The sequence below is a fragment of the Panthera onca genome, chromosome A3 (genome assembly GCF_046562875.1).
Source record: "Panthera onca isolate mPanOnc1 chromosome A3, mPanOnc1 haplotype 2, whole genome shotgun sequence".
Taxonomy (NCBI): domain Eukaryota; kingdom Metazoa; phylum Chordata; class Mammalia; order Carnivora; family Felidae; genus Panthera; species Panthera onca.
Genome location: NC_138341.1, coordinates 109,085,107 through 109,101,109, shown reverse-complemented (window position 1 = coordinate 109,101,109; position 16,003 = coordinate 109,085,107). Strand labels below are relative to the sequence as shown.

Genomic DNA, 16,003 nt, shown 5'->3' with positions numbered 1-16,003 from the left:
TTATAAAATCTTTATGAAAAAATGAGTCAGAGTGATGGTGGCTGACTTGTAGAGACTTCCGCAAGATATTGTTGAGAGAACAACGTGGTGCGGAAAAGTGTTTAAGAGGATCTTTTTTTTTTTTCTTTTGGTAGAGCAAAACCTGACAAAACATGAATGAATGTGTATATGTGATGCTGATGCCTATATGCGTGTACAGGTAGGTAGGCAGTTTGCATAGCTGGAGGAACATGGAAAAATGTATGAATGCTAAAAGCAGGTTGCCAACATGGATTACTAGAGCAACACAGAAGGATGGGCAGAGGGAGAGGGAAATGGAAAAAGAAAAGCAAGCAAACAGAAAAGATGTAAAGAAGCCTGCGCTAAAAAGAAATTGCTGTGTATAAGATCTTATTTATGTTAAACTGTATCTCAGGGCATAAAATATCAGGAAACAGATCTAGCTCTTCCCCTTTGTAGGAATGCTTAAGTCGTACTGTAAAATGAAAAAAAGCAAGTTTCAGAACGTAGTATGCCACCATTCTATTTCAATAAAATCAGCAAGGACAACCCTTGTATATGTCTATTTATGATTACATACATTTGTCAAACAAGAATATAGTGGAAGGAGACACCAGATGGGTAACGATCTATATGCAAGATGGGGTAGGATTGGGGCGGTTGGGGGAATAGTTTTCACTCTTCACATCTCTGTATGATTGAGCTGTTTTGCCAGTCACAATAAGCACATATTACTTTGATAGTTTCAAAACATCAAGAGAAAGAAACCCTCTAATAACAGGTTCCTTTCTCTTTACATCTTCATTCGTCCTAATGTCTGGCTTTGGATATAGTCCAGCTCCCCATGCCCCATCTCACTCCATTTCCTACATGAGTAGACATTTGTGTACCATTTGTAGAGAGACTTGAAGTTACTTTCCACAAAACTCCCAGGTGGTGGTCAAATTCAGGGAATGCGTCTGGGTATCTGTGAGGCTCTTTGAAAATTCTGGGCCACTTAAGGACTTGGCTAATCTAGAGAACACAGAGGAACTAGGGATGGGACCCACGACTCTACAGATTGACATATCCAAGTCTCGGCACTGGCCTGGCAAGTTCTTCCAGTGGAAGGAGGTACACCATGATCGCGCTCTATAAAAATACCTGTGCGTGCCTACAAGGCCTGGAGAAGAGTTGAGGAGCATTGGAACCTAGCCTGTTAAGACTTTATATCTTAACCCCTATAATCCCTTCTAATACTCTGGATGAGTATTATTTCCATTTTATAGAGAAGAAAACAGTTGAATGACACGCTCAAGGCTATATAGCTGGTCAATTTTCAGGTGGAAACTAAGACTTGTCCAAGTTTAGGTGGTTTTTGACCTACAAAATCTCTAATAGGGCACAGTTTTGGTTGCTACAACAGATACACAAGTAATAATGGTTTAAACCAGTGTATCTCTCTCTCACATCAATTCTGTGCTGCTGTCATTAGGATTTCAGGCTCCTTCTTTCGTATTTTCCTGTCCACCCCGGTGTTGTCCTTGTTGAAATGGAACACACTGGTTGGCCACCACTTCTGCCTTCCAGCAGGAAGGGTTGGGAGTTGTGGGGGAAGACAAAAATAAAGGTAAACATCTACCCTTTAAGAACAAAACCCAGAAGTTGTACCTTCAGCCTTGTTTACTCCTCACTCATCCGAGCCTGGTCACATGACCATAGTCAGCTACAAGCAAGGCTGAGAAGTGTAGTCTTGTGCCCTTCTGCAATTGCATGATCATAGAAGAATGGGAGAATAGATCCTGAGGGACACTTGGCAGTTTCTGCCATGATGGGAAGAAGGCTCTGGAGATCTGAACGCTCAAAGCTCATTATCTGATCACTGGACCACAATACAAATGGTTAGGCTCCTACTCGAGATGAAATATTTTTATTTAAAAAGTCTTCTGTTGTTCAAGAGGCTCATTCCTAAGATCTCTCTGAAGGTGATTCTTCCTGCTTCAAAGTCATTGTCATAATTTTCCTGAGACCACAGTGGATCACTTGCTGCCCAAGAGGTAAAACAAAACAAATTGTACATATGTGTTCGCACACACACACACAAATATATTAAAGGCCCTCTGACATCTTTGAGTCTCCAAGGGCAGTTGCTTCATAGTTGATATAAACAGAATTTGAGGCTCAGCATCTCCATAGTGGTTGAAGGTTGAGGCTGCAATGGAAGGAGAGTTTTCTAGTTGCTCTGCCCAGGCAGAGCACATCAGCCCAGTTCAGAGCAGCGCTGTGTTGGTGTGTGTGTTGGGGGGACGGGGTGTGGTATGGGAGTGCACACTGTAGACTTCTGGACACAGCTCAGGGACAGATGCCCAAAGTCCACCATCTGAGAGTCATTCAGCTTGAACCTGTGTTTTCAAACTCCACTGTGTTCTCCCCAACTGACTTCCCCACCCGCCCCCAGTCCCTAAGGATGGAATGTTCTGGAAGATTTTATCCGCCAAGCCATGTATGTCATTTAGGAGGCAAAAATCTTCCTATATAAGACAAAGGGTAGCAAACAGAGTAAGTGGTAGCTTTAGCACTTTCATATTTTTACTGAGGTATATTTGGCCACAACTGTTATTTTAATGTCAAGTACAATTTGAGGAAGTGGAATGTTTTATATTAGTATTAGAAGAGTACAGGGACTTTCCTATTTCTTCAACTGTGATATTACTATTTATAATACAATTTTCATCTTATTTGAAGAAACATGTATATGAGTAATTTGCATTTAAGATAGTTTAAAAATAAAATTAGGATAGAAAAAAATGGCATTAAGTGTAACCTGCAACCCCACTTCCCAAAAATAATGATCACAGATCTTGGGCTACATTTTTGTTACTTTCTTTTTTTTTTTTTTTTTTTTTTAAATTTTTTTTTTTCAACATTTTTTATTTATTTTTGGGACAGAGAGAGACAGAGCATGAACGGGGGAGGGGCAGAGAGAGAGGGAGACACAGAATCGGAAACAGGCTCCAGGCTCCGAGCCATCAGCCCAGAGCCTGATGCGGGGCTCGAACTCACGGACCGCGAGATCGTGACCTGGCTGAAGTCGGACGCTTAACCGACTGCGCCACCCAGGCGCCCCTTGTTACTTTCTTTTAAGCACATGTTCACATAAATATGAAGGTATCTGTAATAAAATGGAAATGTTGGAAGAATACTTATGGTGAGTTACTGCCTAATAAACAAGAGTCTGGTAAATGGATGCAAACTGATGAAAAGTCCAAGGAGAGGTCATCTCAAAAGGTCTAAAGCATTCTAAGTTCAACTCATAAGCTTTGGGGAAAAAGTAATCAACCAAATCCACCGTAAATCCTGTTGTTGAACAAACACAGACCTCCTTCTTTAGCATAAGCGGTCAGAAAAAAATTACCAGATACATGAAAAGGTTCAATAGTCCCAAAGAAGGGTATATTTAGAGTAATTGGAAGAAACATTTGCCAATGAAACGTATGAAATGGGAGCAAAGTCCCTAAGATATGTTTTCAGTGGGATTTGAGAGGTTATTGCATCTATGAAGACATCTTGTGGGAGTGTTTTAACTTGAAATGAAATTATTGAACCAAATTTAAAAAATGCAATGTCCCCCAATAAACTACCGGACCTGGGAATGGGGTACCAATAGCTGTAAACATCACAAAAGGAGACACTGTGTGCTGCCTGACAGAAGGACACACAGCCACTTACAAAATAGTGCTCTCCCCCACCAATACCAGATTCGGGCCAAAGAACATATTTAAGGAGCTGTACTCAGCACTTCTTGTAGGGGACTGGAGGACAAATAAATTGCTCAACAAATAAACTCCAAGGAAGAGACTTATCAACCAATAACAGAGTATAAACATTATGTGGATTCTACCTCAAATACTTATGAGACAATTGTAAATTTGAACACTGAGTAACTATTTCATCATATTAAATACTGTTAAATTTTAAAGACCGGTTTTTTTTTTTTAAACTACCTTTTGGCGATAACTGCTGAAATATTTACAGATGATGTGATATGTGAGGGATTTGATCAGAAAAATGGAGGGAAAGTTGAGAGGTGTAGATGTTTGAAACAAGACTGGCCAGGAGTCGACGCCTGTTAAGCTGGGTTGTAGGATGTGGGGGAGTGGTTATGCTTTTCTCTTTGTTTGAAAATGACCAAAATAAATTGCTTACAAGACATGAGTAAGAGATTCAATATTCTAGAAAACCCAGTCAGTAATCTAGATCATTGCTCAGGAAATTCTCCTAGAACTTAGAGGAAATGGAAAAAGACAACATGAGTGAAACTATATGAAACTTACAGGAGAGATCTAAGAGATGCAGTGTGGATGTAAAGTCAGAAGTCCAGGAGGCGTGCATAGAACCACCAGAGGATACATGATACACATCCATTAAAGAACATTTCTATTATTGGTTTCTTCTTTGAACATGGAGCTATTTAGCAATATTCCATACATCCAAATATGCAAACTTGTAAACTCAACTTTTTATTGACTTCCAACTTAATTGCTCATAGTTTAGTGGACATGTTCTGCGTAACACGTATTCTTCAGATTTTTGAGGCTTGCTTTAATGCCTAGAACAATTAGTTTTTAGAAACACCCCTGAGTGATTGTGAAGAATGTGTATTCTCTAGTCGTTGGGCGTAGAGTTCTAACCATGCCCTCTGACCACTTTCACTTCTGTGCCTCACTTCACTTTTTGCCTGCCTGACGTATCAAAAGGTAAGTGCTAGAATCTCCCACTGGCAGGTGGACTTATCAGTTTCTTCCTATAGTTCTATCCATTTATACTGCATGAATTTTGAGGCTGGGTTTAAAATTGACTCTTTGTAAATTGAACCTTTCTATCATTACACCATAAACTTTCCTACCCTTAACAATGCTGTCTCAGGATTTATTTTGTCTGAGAATAATATAACAAATAGATGGTTAGTATTTACCCCATGTGATTTTTCCCCATCCTCTTACTTTTGATTTTGCCCATCCTTAAGTAAACCAGTTTCTGGTGAGGTGCTTCTAAAATTTTTTTTTTTTTTTTTTACATTTATTTATTCTTGAGAAAGACAGAGCACAAGCGGGGGAGGGGCAGAGAGAGAATGAGACACAGAAGCAGGCTTCAGGCTCTGAGCTGTCAGCACAAAGCCCAATGTGGGACTGGAACCCATGAACTGTGAGATCATGACCTGAGCCAAAGTCAGATGCCTAACTGACTGAGCCACCCAGGCATCCCTAGGTGCTTCTAACCCTATCTGTGGTGAAGGATTTTTTGTTTTCCCCAATCCATTATAGCCTAAGACTTTCAAAAAATATGCTTTAAGAGATTTATAAAATTCTGGAATTAGAGACATACAAAAATACAGGGGAGATACTTTAGTATTAAACTCAACACACATAAGACGATGTCAAATTGCCTAGAAACTTTTACATACTTTTTTAAAAAATGTTTTTAAAATGTTTTTGTTTTTGAGATGGGAGACAGAGCATGAGCAGGGGAGGGGCAAAGAGAGGGAGACACAGAATCCGAAGCAGGCTCCAGGCTCTGAGCTGTCAGCACAGAGCTTGACATGGGGTTCAAACTCACGGACTGTGAGATCATGACCTGAGCCAGAGTTGGACGCTTACCCGACTGAGCCACCCAGGTGCCCCCAATTTTTTTACAAATTTATTTTTGAGAGACAGAGAGACACAGCATGAGCAGGGGAGGGGCAGAGAGAGAGAGAGTGACAGAATCAGAAAGAGGCTCCAGGCTCTGAGCTGTCAGCACAGAGCCCAATGCGGGGCTCGAACCCACGAACCGTGAGATCATGACCTGAGCCCAAGTCAGACGCTTAACCGACTGAGCCACCCAGGCGCCCCCTACACACTTTTAATAAAGTTTCTAAAATGTTATCATCTCCCGAACACATCTTCTTGCAGCCATCAACAGAACCACACTTTTGAACGCTAGTGTTGTTGACTAAGTCAGGATTTTGTTCTAGCCGTCCTAACATCTTCTAAATGGCAAGTTTAGTCCAATAATTGTTATTGGTGCATTTGGTCTGGTTTCTCTCATGTCTAAGACTGCTCTCTTACCCCATCAACAACTTCATATGGCCTTGAAGTACAATTTGAGACCAGGAGCTATATAGACTGTCCCCCTACCCAACAAGTTCACGTGAAAACCTAATCCCAATACGATGGTACTAAGAGGTGGAGCCATTGGGGTGACTAGGTCATGATGATCATGGTGGGGGATTTGTGAATTCCTCATTAGTGGGATTAGTGCCCTCATAAAAGAGCCCCCCCCCCAAAAGAGATCCTTTGCCTCTCCCACCACGTGAAGACACAGTGAGAGGGCAGCATCTATGCACCAGGTGACAGGTCCCTACCAAACACTGAATCGACTGGTGACTTGACTTCTAGCCTCCCAAACTGAGAAATGTTGGTTTCTAAGTCACCCCATCTATGGTTTTCTGTGATAGCAGTCAGAATGGATCAAGACCTCAGTTTTACCAAGTTATTTACTGTTCATCTTGCTCTCAGCAATTACAATGCTTCCTAGGTTTGTTTCTTCTCATATTCAAGTACTTTATCTGAAGCATTTAGGTGAGGGCATTTGAGTGGCTAGACATGAAATTCTAAGTTCAAAGTTCTTTTCCTTCGGTCCTTAAAAATGTAACTCCATACACAAAGTTGCTGCTGAAATATCTGATGTGCACTGATCCTGGCTCTTTAGGCTCCGCTTCTGGCTTACAGTCTCTGGAAACTTTCAGAATGATCTTTGTGTTTGTTAACCTTAAATTTTACTACCCAGCAGTGAAGATGGATGAACTACATCATAGACACATACCAACATGAAAGAATCTCACAATAGTGAGTGAAATATAATATATACACTATTCTTTTTACATGATGTTAAAAACCACGTAAAACAAACTAAACAGTAAATTGTTTAGGGACGCATATATATGACAAAATTGTGAAGAAAAACAAGGAGAGGATAAACCCCACATCTGGACAGTGGTTCTCTTGGTGCATGGGGTGCCCCAGAAGAGAGGCCCATGGGGTAGAGGGTCTTGAGTATTGGTAATGTGCCATTGTCTCGCTGGGGGGTGGGAACATGGGTATTCTATTAATACCCTACACACATGTTTTGCATGTATGTAAGGTGAACATTTCACCTTGTGGCTGGTTGCCCAGTGGCAGTGCTCAGGTTAGGGTACTGGGAACAGGAGGCAGCAGATTGCACACTGGATGTGAGCAGCCGTGGTGGCCACTCATGACCCAAATTGCTAGAGATGGACCAGGGATGGAGATGGGAACGGGAGAATTCCAAGTCTGCTCTACATCAATATACTCGAACACCTCCGCACACATCTTCAAGCCCCACCGGGAGGCCTGATGGAACGAGCTGTCACCAGCTGCTCTCAAGCTGGGCTCTGGGCCTCTTTGGCACCCACGCCTCAGCATTTCTGGCCCCTGCCTAAACACTCAGTAGGGCTTAGTCTGCTCTGGAAGCCTTTGATTCCACCGTGTGGACGGACTGGCTCTCTCGATCCAGCCTCCAGATGTCACTGACTTAACAAGAGGTTCCTGATTTTGCCCACGGTGCAGCAGGGTGCATCCTGTAATGAAGGTTCGCTCAGGCATCCCCCAAGCGGCCCGCTGTGGTTCTCTGCTCGTGGGAACAGATGATGCTTTGGCTCCTGCTTTCCTCCTGTGGTCTTCCAGGTCCCCGACAACGGTAACATCTGAGACTTGCTGAATCGAGTTTACTGAGTCGATTTCCCTCCCCTGGGTGATGACTTTTAATTAACGACAAATTTCCTACAGACCAGCCAAAGGAGGAGGCACATTAACAGGAACTGCGTCCAGGAGAGCTTTTATTTGTACGGAACAGTTTTAAAAATACAGAATAAAATAGCTTTATCTCTACTATTATTCACAACATCTGGTCCAAATATTACATATTTTTAAAATACTTAAACGTTTAATGAAGCCATGTTAGAAAAACAATATGAAAATTCTTTTTTAAAAACTCCATAAAAGAATTACACATCTCAAAAAACAACCCCACCCCCAGATACCCTCGGTATGCAAAATAAAAATAAAAAACAAACAAAACCCCAGGAAGGTATATAGCCAAAGTCAGTCACAAAAACGCAAGGAAAATATAGGCATCCCCACTGCTTTAAGAACAGTCAGAAATTTATTAATGTGTCAAACAGAGGTTGTTACCAACGAACAGAAAAGGGTATTAACTTGAACTGTCAGTGAGACGGCGACACTGGTGAGGGTGCCCTAAGTGCCGGGAAACGAGCGCAGTGAGTCTAAGGACGCCGGGTGTTCCTTCTGCGGAGGATGACCAGGCACAGTCAAGAACAACCTAGAAGGGCAGGAATGTGTGTGAAGCTGCTGAAAAGGGGTGCCCAGCGCTAACGTGCTTTCCGCATCCACAGGGAGAAGCCGAATGTCCGCGACAACGGGCGGTCTTCTCAAGCTACTCAGGAGGTGACTGCAGGTGAAGTGGCGGGTGGGAAACGTCCTGTTGTCTGTGTCCAAATCATAAGGGGACAGAGCACAACACGTATGGCATGTGGAAACCCGGGGCCCTTCTCTGAGGCCCAGGGGGGCTCCCCTGAGAAGGGGCGCTCCCCAGAAGCCTCAAGCCCGCGTGCAGTGAGTGCACAGCCACGGTGCCCGGGGGGTGTGGCTGCGTGTGCACGTCCCAAGCACAGCGCCCACGCAACGTTGCCGCTCACTGCCAGGCAGGTTCTGGAATGAGGCTTCTGCCACAGCTCCTTATTCACCTTCTACCTGGCCTGGCCACTCTTGTGGCATCAGTATGCTGGATGATCATAGTTGCCAACTCGTAAGTCTAAGTTGCCAGTACCAATCCTTCAGCAGGGCCGTGAATGAAAGAATTACTTTAGCTCATGGTGATAAAATATACGCATGGTTAAATAAAGTATACACACATACTAGAGATTCATCAATGGAGAAATTCTATTATCACATGACATTGTCATGAAAATTATATCATTCCCTCCCTGGAGAACTGACTATTATCCTGGGTAGAAATGTTACTTTACTATATGGAAATACTGCAGTATTCATGCATAAACCAAGTCGTCATCATGAAAGTCAGTATTCTACAGTATAAAGCAAATCCGGTGTGTGAATTTGTTACCATGAAAACGGGAAACCACCAGGACCCACGACGCCTCATTCCAACTGGCCTGGTTAAGCCACTTCTCTTACCTCCATCAATCACGAGAAACTACGACATCTGAAACCCTCTTAAGAAAGAGTCTGTATGAAAGAATCTAAGTTTAATTCCCTAATGAGACAAAGACTGGAGCCATTCCCCATTAGTCTATGAACCATGTTAGATAGTTTTTATTAAAACCAGTGGTGGGCTCTCCCTTGCCACCCACCTCAATGGGACAGTACCTACTGTCCTTCTAAATAAATACTTTCTACTTCTTACATTGAGATGGCCAGGGTCAATGTAAAGACGGTGGGTAGGTGTAGTCACTATGGAAACTGGAGGCTGAATGCCCTGTCCAAGAACACTTACATCCAAAACATTTAAAAACGTTCTATTGGCCAAAGTGTGGTGGATATGCGGCCCCAGAAATGCAGGCCAATAATGTAAATGCACATGGCCCCTTCGTCCCTCAAAACCTCCCTTTCAGTGTGTGCTTGAACCTAAGGAGCAGACGAATACATTTCTCTTTTAATTACAGACTCATTCTGTGGTGTATTTGCCGGCAGGAGGACCACTTTCGATCATGGTTGTGTGTGCTGCACATGCAGGATCTGTTCATTATCAGGCGACTCCACTCACTCAAGTGAAAGTGAGTGCAGAAAGCACCAGACTCAATGGGACCTTTAGTTGGGCTGCCCTCTTTCCTCCCCACCTCCTGTCCCCTTCCCCCTGCCTTAGAGAATCTAAAGTTGGCCCCAACGAAACAAAAAGAGCAAAATCCGTCATCTCTAACATTTGGTGTGGATACAGGGCTTCCCTCCACATTTAAATGCTTGCAGAAGACATCCCCCAGACCAGCAGATTCGGAAGCTCCCAATAAAACCTGGCCCAAGGAGGGGTTTCAGAAGGGAGTGGGTTTCTGGATGTTTGAAGCACATATCCTGAGTGTCACTCACTAGGAGGGAAGATGCCCCATCAGGTTATGCTGAAAGTTAAATTACCCAATGGTTCAGATGCTTTTATTTGATATTTGGTCCTTCTGCTCACCTAGAGAACCAGAATACTGCAAATCTCTGGCCTGTTTAACAGTTTCCCCACTATTTAGAGCAGAGAGATTAGAGATGCTGAGCAAAAACACAAACAGAAGGAAACTGAGAGCAACTTTGCAGGACGGCTGTCGGCACTGAGTGTTAGTTAACCAAGTTAAAGAGATGAAAACCATTGACCAGTGTGCTTCTACAGTTAACTATGCACCAGATACAATTTTAAAAAACATACAAAATTAAATGCAATTTAGAATCTAATTTTTTTTTTTTTTTTTTTTTTTTTACTTAATCTGCAATAAGATCTTGGCAAAACGGTACAGTGGCTTTGAACTATTCTTGCCAGAATACGCCTTGAAGCCCCAAACTTCCCAGGAATCAAGGAGGCTATAGTGGTACAACAATGCTGCCAAGACATCAGAACGAGGTGGAGGAGAGCCAGCTGTGGGGGCAGGAAACGCGCCCTGTGGACACAGAGCTGCTGAGAACCATGCCCTGCTGTCAGAGACAACAACACCCATTGGCTGTCTAAGGCTCAACCAGGTTAACAAACGACCTAAGAAGCACAACCTCACGCAGCGAGGTTGCTACCTTGTGTTTCAGGGTTTCCTTTGGCTGAAAATTTTCAAACCAAATTCCACAGAAGTAACTTTTCCAGAAAAGATTTAGTGTTATTAATGAGAAATCAACAGAAGGGGCCCTGCCTACTGCTTTTCTTACCATCTTCTGCAATAACTTAAAACAAGAAAGGCAGCATTTAGCCAGTCTAATTCCAACCCCTGCAAAATCAAAATCCAGTGGACATTCCACATGGTAACTCACAGAAAGTCTCCTTAAGCCTTAACTGCCAGAAATGAGTTGCAACAGAACTACAGGGATGAATTTACCAGGATGTCCAACCATTCAATATGGCGGCTCTGTTGATTACCTGCCTCAGCTTCCCTTCTTCACAAAACAAATTCACGTGTAACTTAACCCACGGTTTCTGGGCTCTGGTCCAGTAGTCAGTTTTGATAAATAGATTAGGCATTACAGTATTTACACTTTCATGGTATCAAGCAATACAAAACACAACCACAATAATGGTTACTGGCCTTCAAAAGCCTTGACGACAAGCTTCCCTGATGGTATCCACAGCTTTATAAATGCTGGTTCTTTTCTTAATGGGAAGTGAGGGGTGAGGGACAAGTAATAGGGATGCAAGGAAAGAGGGTCACATGGAAAAACACTGATTTCAAAAACCTGTTATAGTCAATAACATTAAATAGGAATAAAATCTTGTAATTTATAGATACGCGCAACAAGAACTGACATCCACATGACAGCAGAGTCAAGACTCCCATAAACATCTGCTTAGTGCCCCTGTGTGGCACTCTATACCCATCACACCAGCCTGGAGTGATAAAATGTCAGATAGAGTGTCTCAATTATAGTGAAAAAGAGGCCAGTATGAAATGTGCTGGCCCATCCCGGGCCAGGGTGGCACCAAGAAAGAGCAGTTGAGAATCAGATATTGACTTCAAGGTCCTTTCCTTTCCCCTCCAATCCCCCAAACAGATTTCAATTCTAGTAACGCCTGTACAGACCTTACCCACACACAGATATGGGTATAAGGTAACCATGTTGACTGTTTTCAATCAGGTCAATAGTTTCCTGCTACAGGAGCATCAGGGGACACAGAATCACATTTGACCAGTCAGATGTGACAGTGCGAGGATACTGGTGCCCCTTGAGCAGAGGGGGTCTATGCGGGTGCAGGCTGAGGTCAAATAAAATAGAAGCGGGTCCACGTGCTTCTGGAACAGAAAGCCCCTGCACCCCAGAGGCAGCTTGTAGGAAAGCTAGCCCAGGGTGGTGGAAGGAGACCGAAACCAAGGAACCGCTGTGGATTTAAACACCCACTCCCACAGGAGGACAGGAACTTCAAGTTCAATGGACGCTCTCAAAGGCAAGGGGTAGGGCTTAAATAAGGAGACAGGTGAGACACAATATTAGACACGATCACCACCCACAACAAAAAAAGCTATTTGTAATCGTCTTAGCTCTGGGTGCAGAATGTAAATGCAGATATACAAACATACAGGTTACTGCTTGTTACTCAGCAAGGAACTACAGATTCATGCCTCACTGCGGCCGGGCCACAGGGTGAGCTACAGCTATACCGTGGCCTGCGAGTCCTCATCTGAACTCCGGCTGGTGGCATTCTTCCTGAGGCCTTTCCACGTGTAGCCCGCAAAGGTTGGGCTGATGGGTAAGTAGCCGAAGCATCTGTATTTTTTAATAATGTTCATGCCGAACGGCAGATCGTAGGATTCCATGCCATCGAGCGACTTGCTCCCTTTGCCCACACCCTTCTTCCACTTCCGGATTCCTCTTTCTTCCGGAGTACCTGTGGAACACACACACACACACACACACACACACCAATACAATGGAATGTTTAGTTTGACAGTTCCACCAAGAGTTGAGATTCTCCGACATGCTGTCCCACACATGGAACCTGCCAGGACGACAGCAAAGATCCCTTGAGGAGCAGTTGATGGCACTCAGCCATCCAGGTGCCTAAACCAGAAACCTAAGAACCACTAGCCCACCCTTGTTCCTTTTGCTCCACAAACATCCCGATGTCTTTGCCTCCTCATTGCCCTCCCACGTGGCCCATATTCTCGATTCCCATTGTTGAGGTCAGTCCCACACCACGTTATTGCTTTCTTGGGTCGTTTTAACAATCTCCTAACTGGTTGTCTGGTCTTCCAACTCACCATCTCTTTCCCCAAATCTGTTCTCAAAAACCAACACAAGAACTTCTAAAATGCAAAATATGATCTTGCAGAATAGGACCCGGTCTTTATTATATCACATATAATGTCTTCATAAACTGGTCAGGGCAAACCACCCCCCATCCACACATGCCAAGCTTTATCCTGCTTTGCTCCATCTGTGTGGGGTGGAGGAGGGGGAGGGAGGGAGAGGCACTTTTGCCACGTACTCCCCACTTGTCATGGATGAACATGTGAGGATGAACTTCCATGTTGTAGCCTGACAAATGAGTCAGGGAGAAAGATCTGGGCCCACAGGGCTCAGTAGCTCCTGAGCCCTTGACTTTTTCTGTAAATCTTTCTGGTGCAGAGAGGCACAATGGCACCTGCCTTTGGCTACATGGGATACCTAACAACGTACTATCTCTGCCCAAACCCAGATGAGGAGCTTAAGTATATGGTGCAGGATAAGGAACACCGTTGTTTTCTTACATCTAAGCAAGGCCCTCCCATCCATGTTGCTGTAACAAAGTGAACTTTAATTTCCACCTGTCAGACTCCTGTGCCTCTCACTCAATTAGTTCTGAGAGAGTTAGTGACTGACCCCCATCAATCTAACACCTTCCACCTATTCATGCATGTGATTCCTTTTGCCTCATGTGCAGCAACCTCTTGATTGAGGCTTTTTGGAGGTGTGCTGTTTTTAGGGGAGAAATCTCAACAAAACCTTCAAGTTCAAGAATACGCCTCACCCTTCCTTGATGGAAGGTACATCAATCAGTGTGTCCGTGGTGGCACTTTCCAATGGTACCAGCAGCCTCCTCGAGGAAGCTGGGAAAGCTGTGAGGCAGGGCCCACATAGCATCACCCAGCTCGGCACAGAATGCACCCAGCTGAGAAGGATTACGGGTGTGGGGGAGACAGCTGCCTCCATCCACCTCTCAGTCACTGGTCCTGGAAAGATCCTGTGCCTACCATACTAACTTTTGGTCCTAGGTAGCTGGGAGCCTGCCTCAGGAAGGAGGAGGAGACACACTGCAGGCTGTTAACAGCCGGCTCAGAAGAGTGTGTGAACAAGATGACAAAAGCCACCGTGGGCACTGAGCGAGGCTGTGCAAGGAGGACTGGTGGCTTGGACAGTGCCCCAGACATCTCACCACCCTGCACCATGGGCAAGAAGCTTACCTGTTTTCTCTCAACTCAGCAAGGAAAAAAAAAACCCACTAGGTTTATCAGCAAAAAACTGATTCATAAAAGGAGGCTGGAGGCATCATCTTAACCGCTTTAGAAAAGACAGTTTGAACCAGTGAGGGCTTTGAACTGATTCACTCTTCCTGCTTCCGTATTTACTTCGCAAAACAAGTAATTCACATACGCAATAAGCACGTTTGGTGTATACCACATACCTGGGATGGTGTTATCCAAAATAAAAGCCACGCAGCCTCCTACAAACATAGCAGTTGTGAGAAGAACGTTCAACACCTGATCGATCCCCGTTATGCCTGGAGACAGAACACAGTGGGAGGGTCACTGCCACAGCCAGGACAGCTAGAAGGAGCACTGGGGTGGGGACTAATCACCAGCCAATGTGATGCATGAAGGTGAAAATTTCTGTTATATATGAGCAGATAAATTTTTTGCTAGTAACATTTTCAACTATTATAAGTAATTTCCATAATAATCAAAAGGTTATCTCCATGAGGAGAATTCCCAACAATGGACCGTAGAAGATAAATCTAAGAATGAAGCTTACCCGATAATGAACTAGGAAGCCACTGGGGCGTGGTGTTTGCAGATTGAGAAAAAAAATTAATATAAAAGATAGCCGTTGCAAGGCTGAAAAAACTACAAACAGAATAAGACAACAAGAATATCTGTGGTGTTCACAACCAGATAAAGGGTTTCAGAATCCTGGATCACTGATGTGTGCTTTAGCTCCTTTTAATTAGGAGCAACTGAATTTATATAAGTGAACTCCTATAAATGTGATATATTAAAATGTGAAAAGCAGCAAGAATCTCGTTATCAGAAGCTCACACACTTCCTAGATTTAAAGTATAAAAATCCTCAACAGAAAATAACAAGCGTTGGCAAGAGTGTGGAGAAACAGAAACCCCTGAGCTCAAGTGGTGGGAATCAGTTTGGCAGTTCCTCCCAGAGTGAAAAGTCTAGGACTTCCCTATGACAAGGCAATTCTACCCCAAAGAAACAGACAGCAGGTACTCAAATCCAGCTGATCCTCATGATTAGCAGATTCTGTATCTGAATTTACCTAAACACTAAAAACTTATCTGCAAACCCAAAATGAATCCTCCTGGCCTTGGCAGTCATTCACAAAGCAGCAGAAACTTTGAGTTGCCAACAACATGCATATTCCTGGCTGAGGTCAATCAAGGTAACGCTCCACCTTCTTGTTTCACCTCTGTTCTTCTCAAGTGTGCTTGTGGCGGTCTGTTTAATACCGCCTCTTCCCCATTTTTGTGTTTTTGGTCGGTGATTTAGTTGTTTAAAGTGGCCCCCAAGTGTCGTGCTGAAGCACGGTCTACTGTTCCTAAGGGCAAGAAAGCCATGCTGAGCCTCAGGGAGAAACCGCATGTGTTGGGTGAGTTACACTGCTCTTGGCTGTTGCTCCCCTAGAAGGGACGGTTCAGCATTTGCTAATTCCGCGCTCACAGTGACCTTACAGAGCAGAACTACCATGGGTGAGGACTGACTGTACTTGTATGCCATTGTTCACAACAGTACTATTCACAACTGTCAAAGGGTAGCAACAACCCAAATGTCCACTGTTGGACAAATGGATAAACAGATTATGGTGTGTGTGTGTGCGTGCACGCGCATACACACACACAATGGAATACTATTAGCCATGAAAAAGAATAAAATACTTATATACAAATCTCAAAAACATGCTAAGTGAAAGAAGCCAGAGATCACATATGATTTCATTTATGTGAAATATCCAGAACAGGTAAATCCACAGAAACAGAAAGCAAA

At 43.7% G+C, this 16,003-nt stretch overlaps 1 protein-coding gene across 8 annotated transcripts in view; it reads right to left on the bottom strand.

The window, feature by feature from the left end:
- Positions 1–7,859: 7,859 nt before the first annotated feature.
- The window catches only part of SLC23A2 (solute carrier family 23 member 2), a 132,886-nt gene continuing 124,742 nt past the window's right edge, over positions 7,860–16,003 (bottom strand). For all 8 annotated transcript variants that reach the window (XM_060612922.3, XM_060612932.3, XM_060612901.3 and 5 more), the window contains 2 exons: positions 14,413–14,508; positions 7,860–12,636 (listed from right to left, as the gene is read on the bottom strand). In XM_060612922.3, the coding sequence (XP_060468905.1) occupies positions 12,404–12,636; positions 14,413–14,508 (329 nt within the window). In that variant the 3' untranslated portion in view covers positions 7,860–12,403. The remainder of the gene's footprint in view (positions 12,637–14,412; positions 14,509–16,003) is intronic.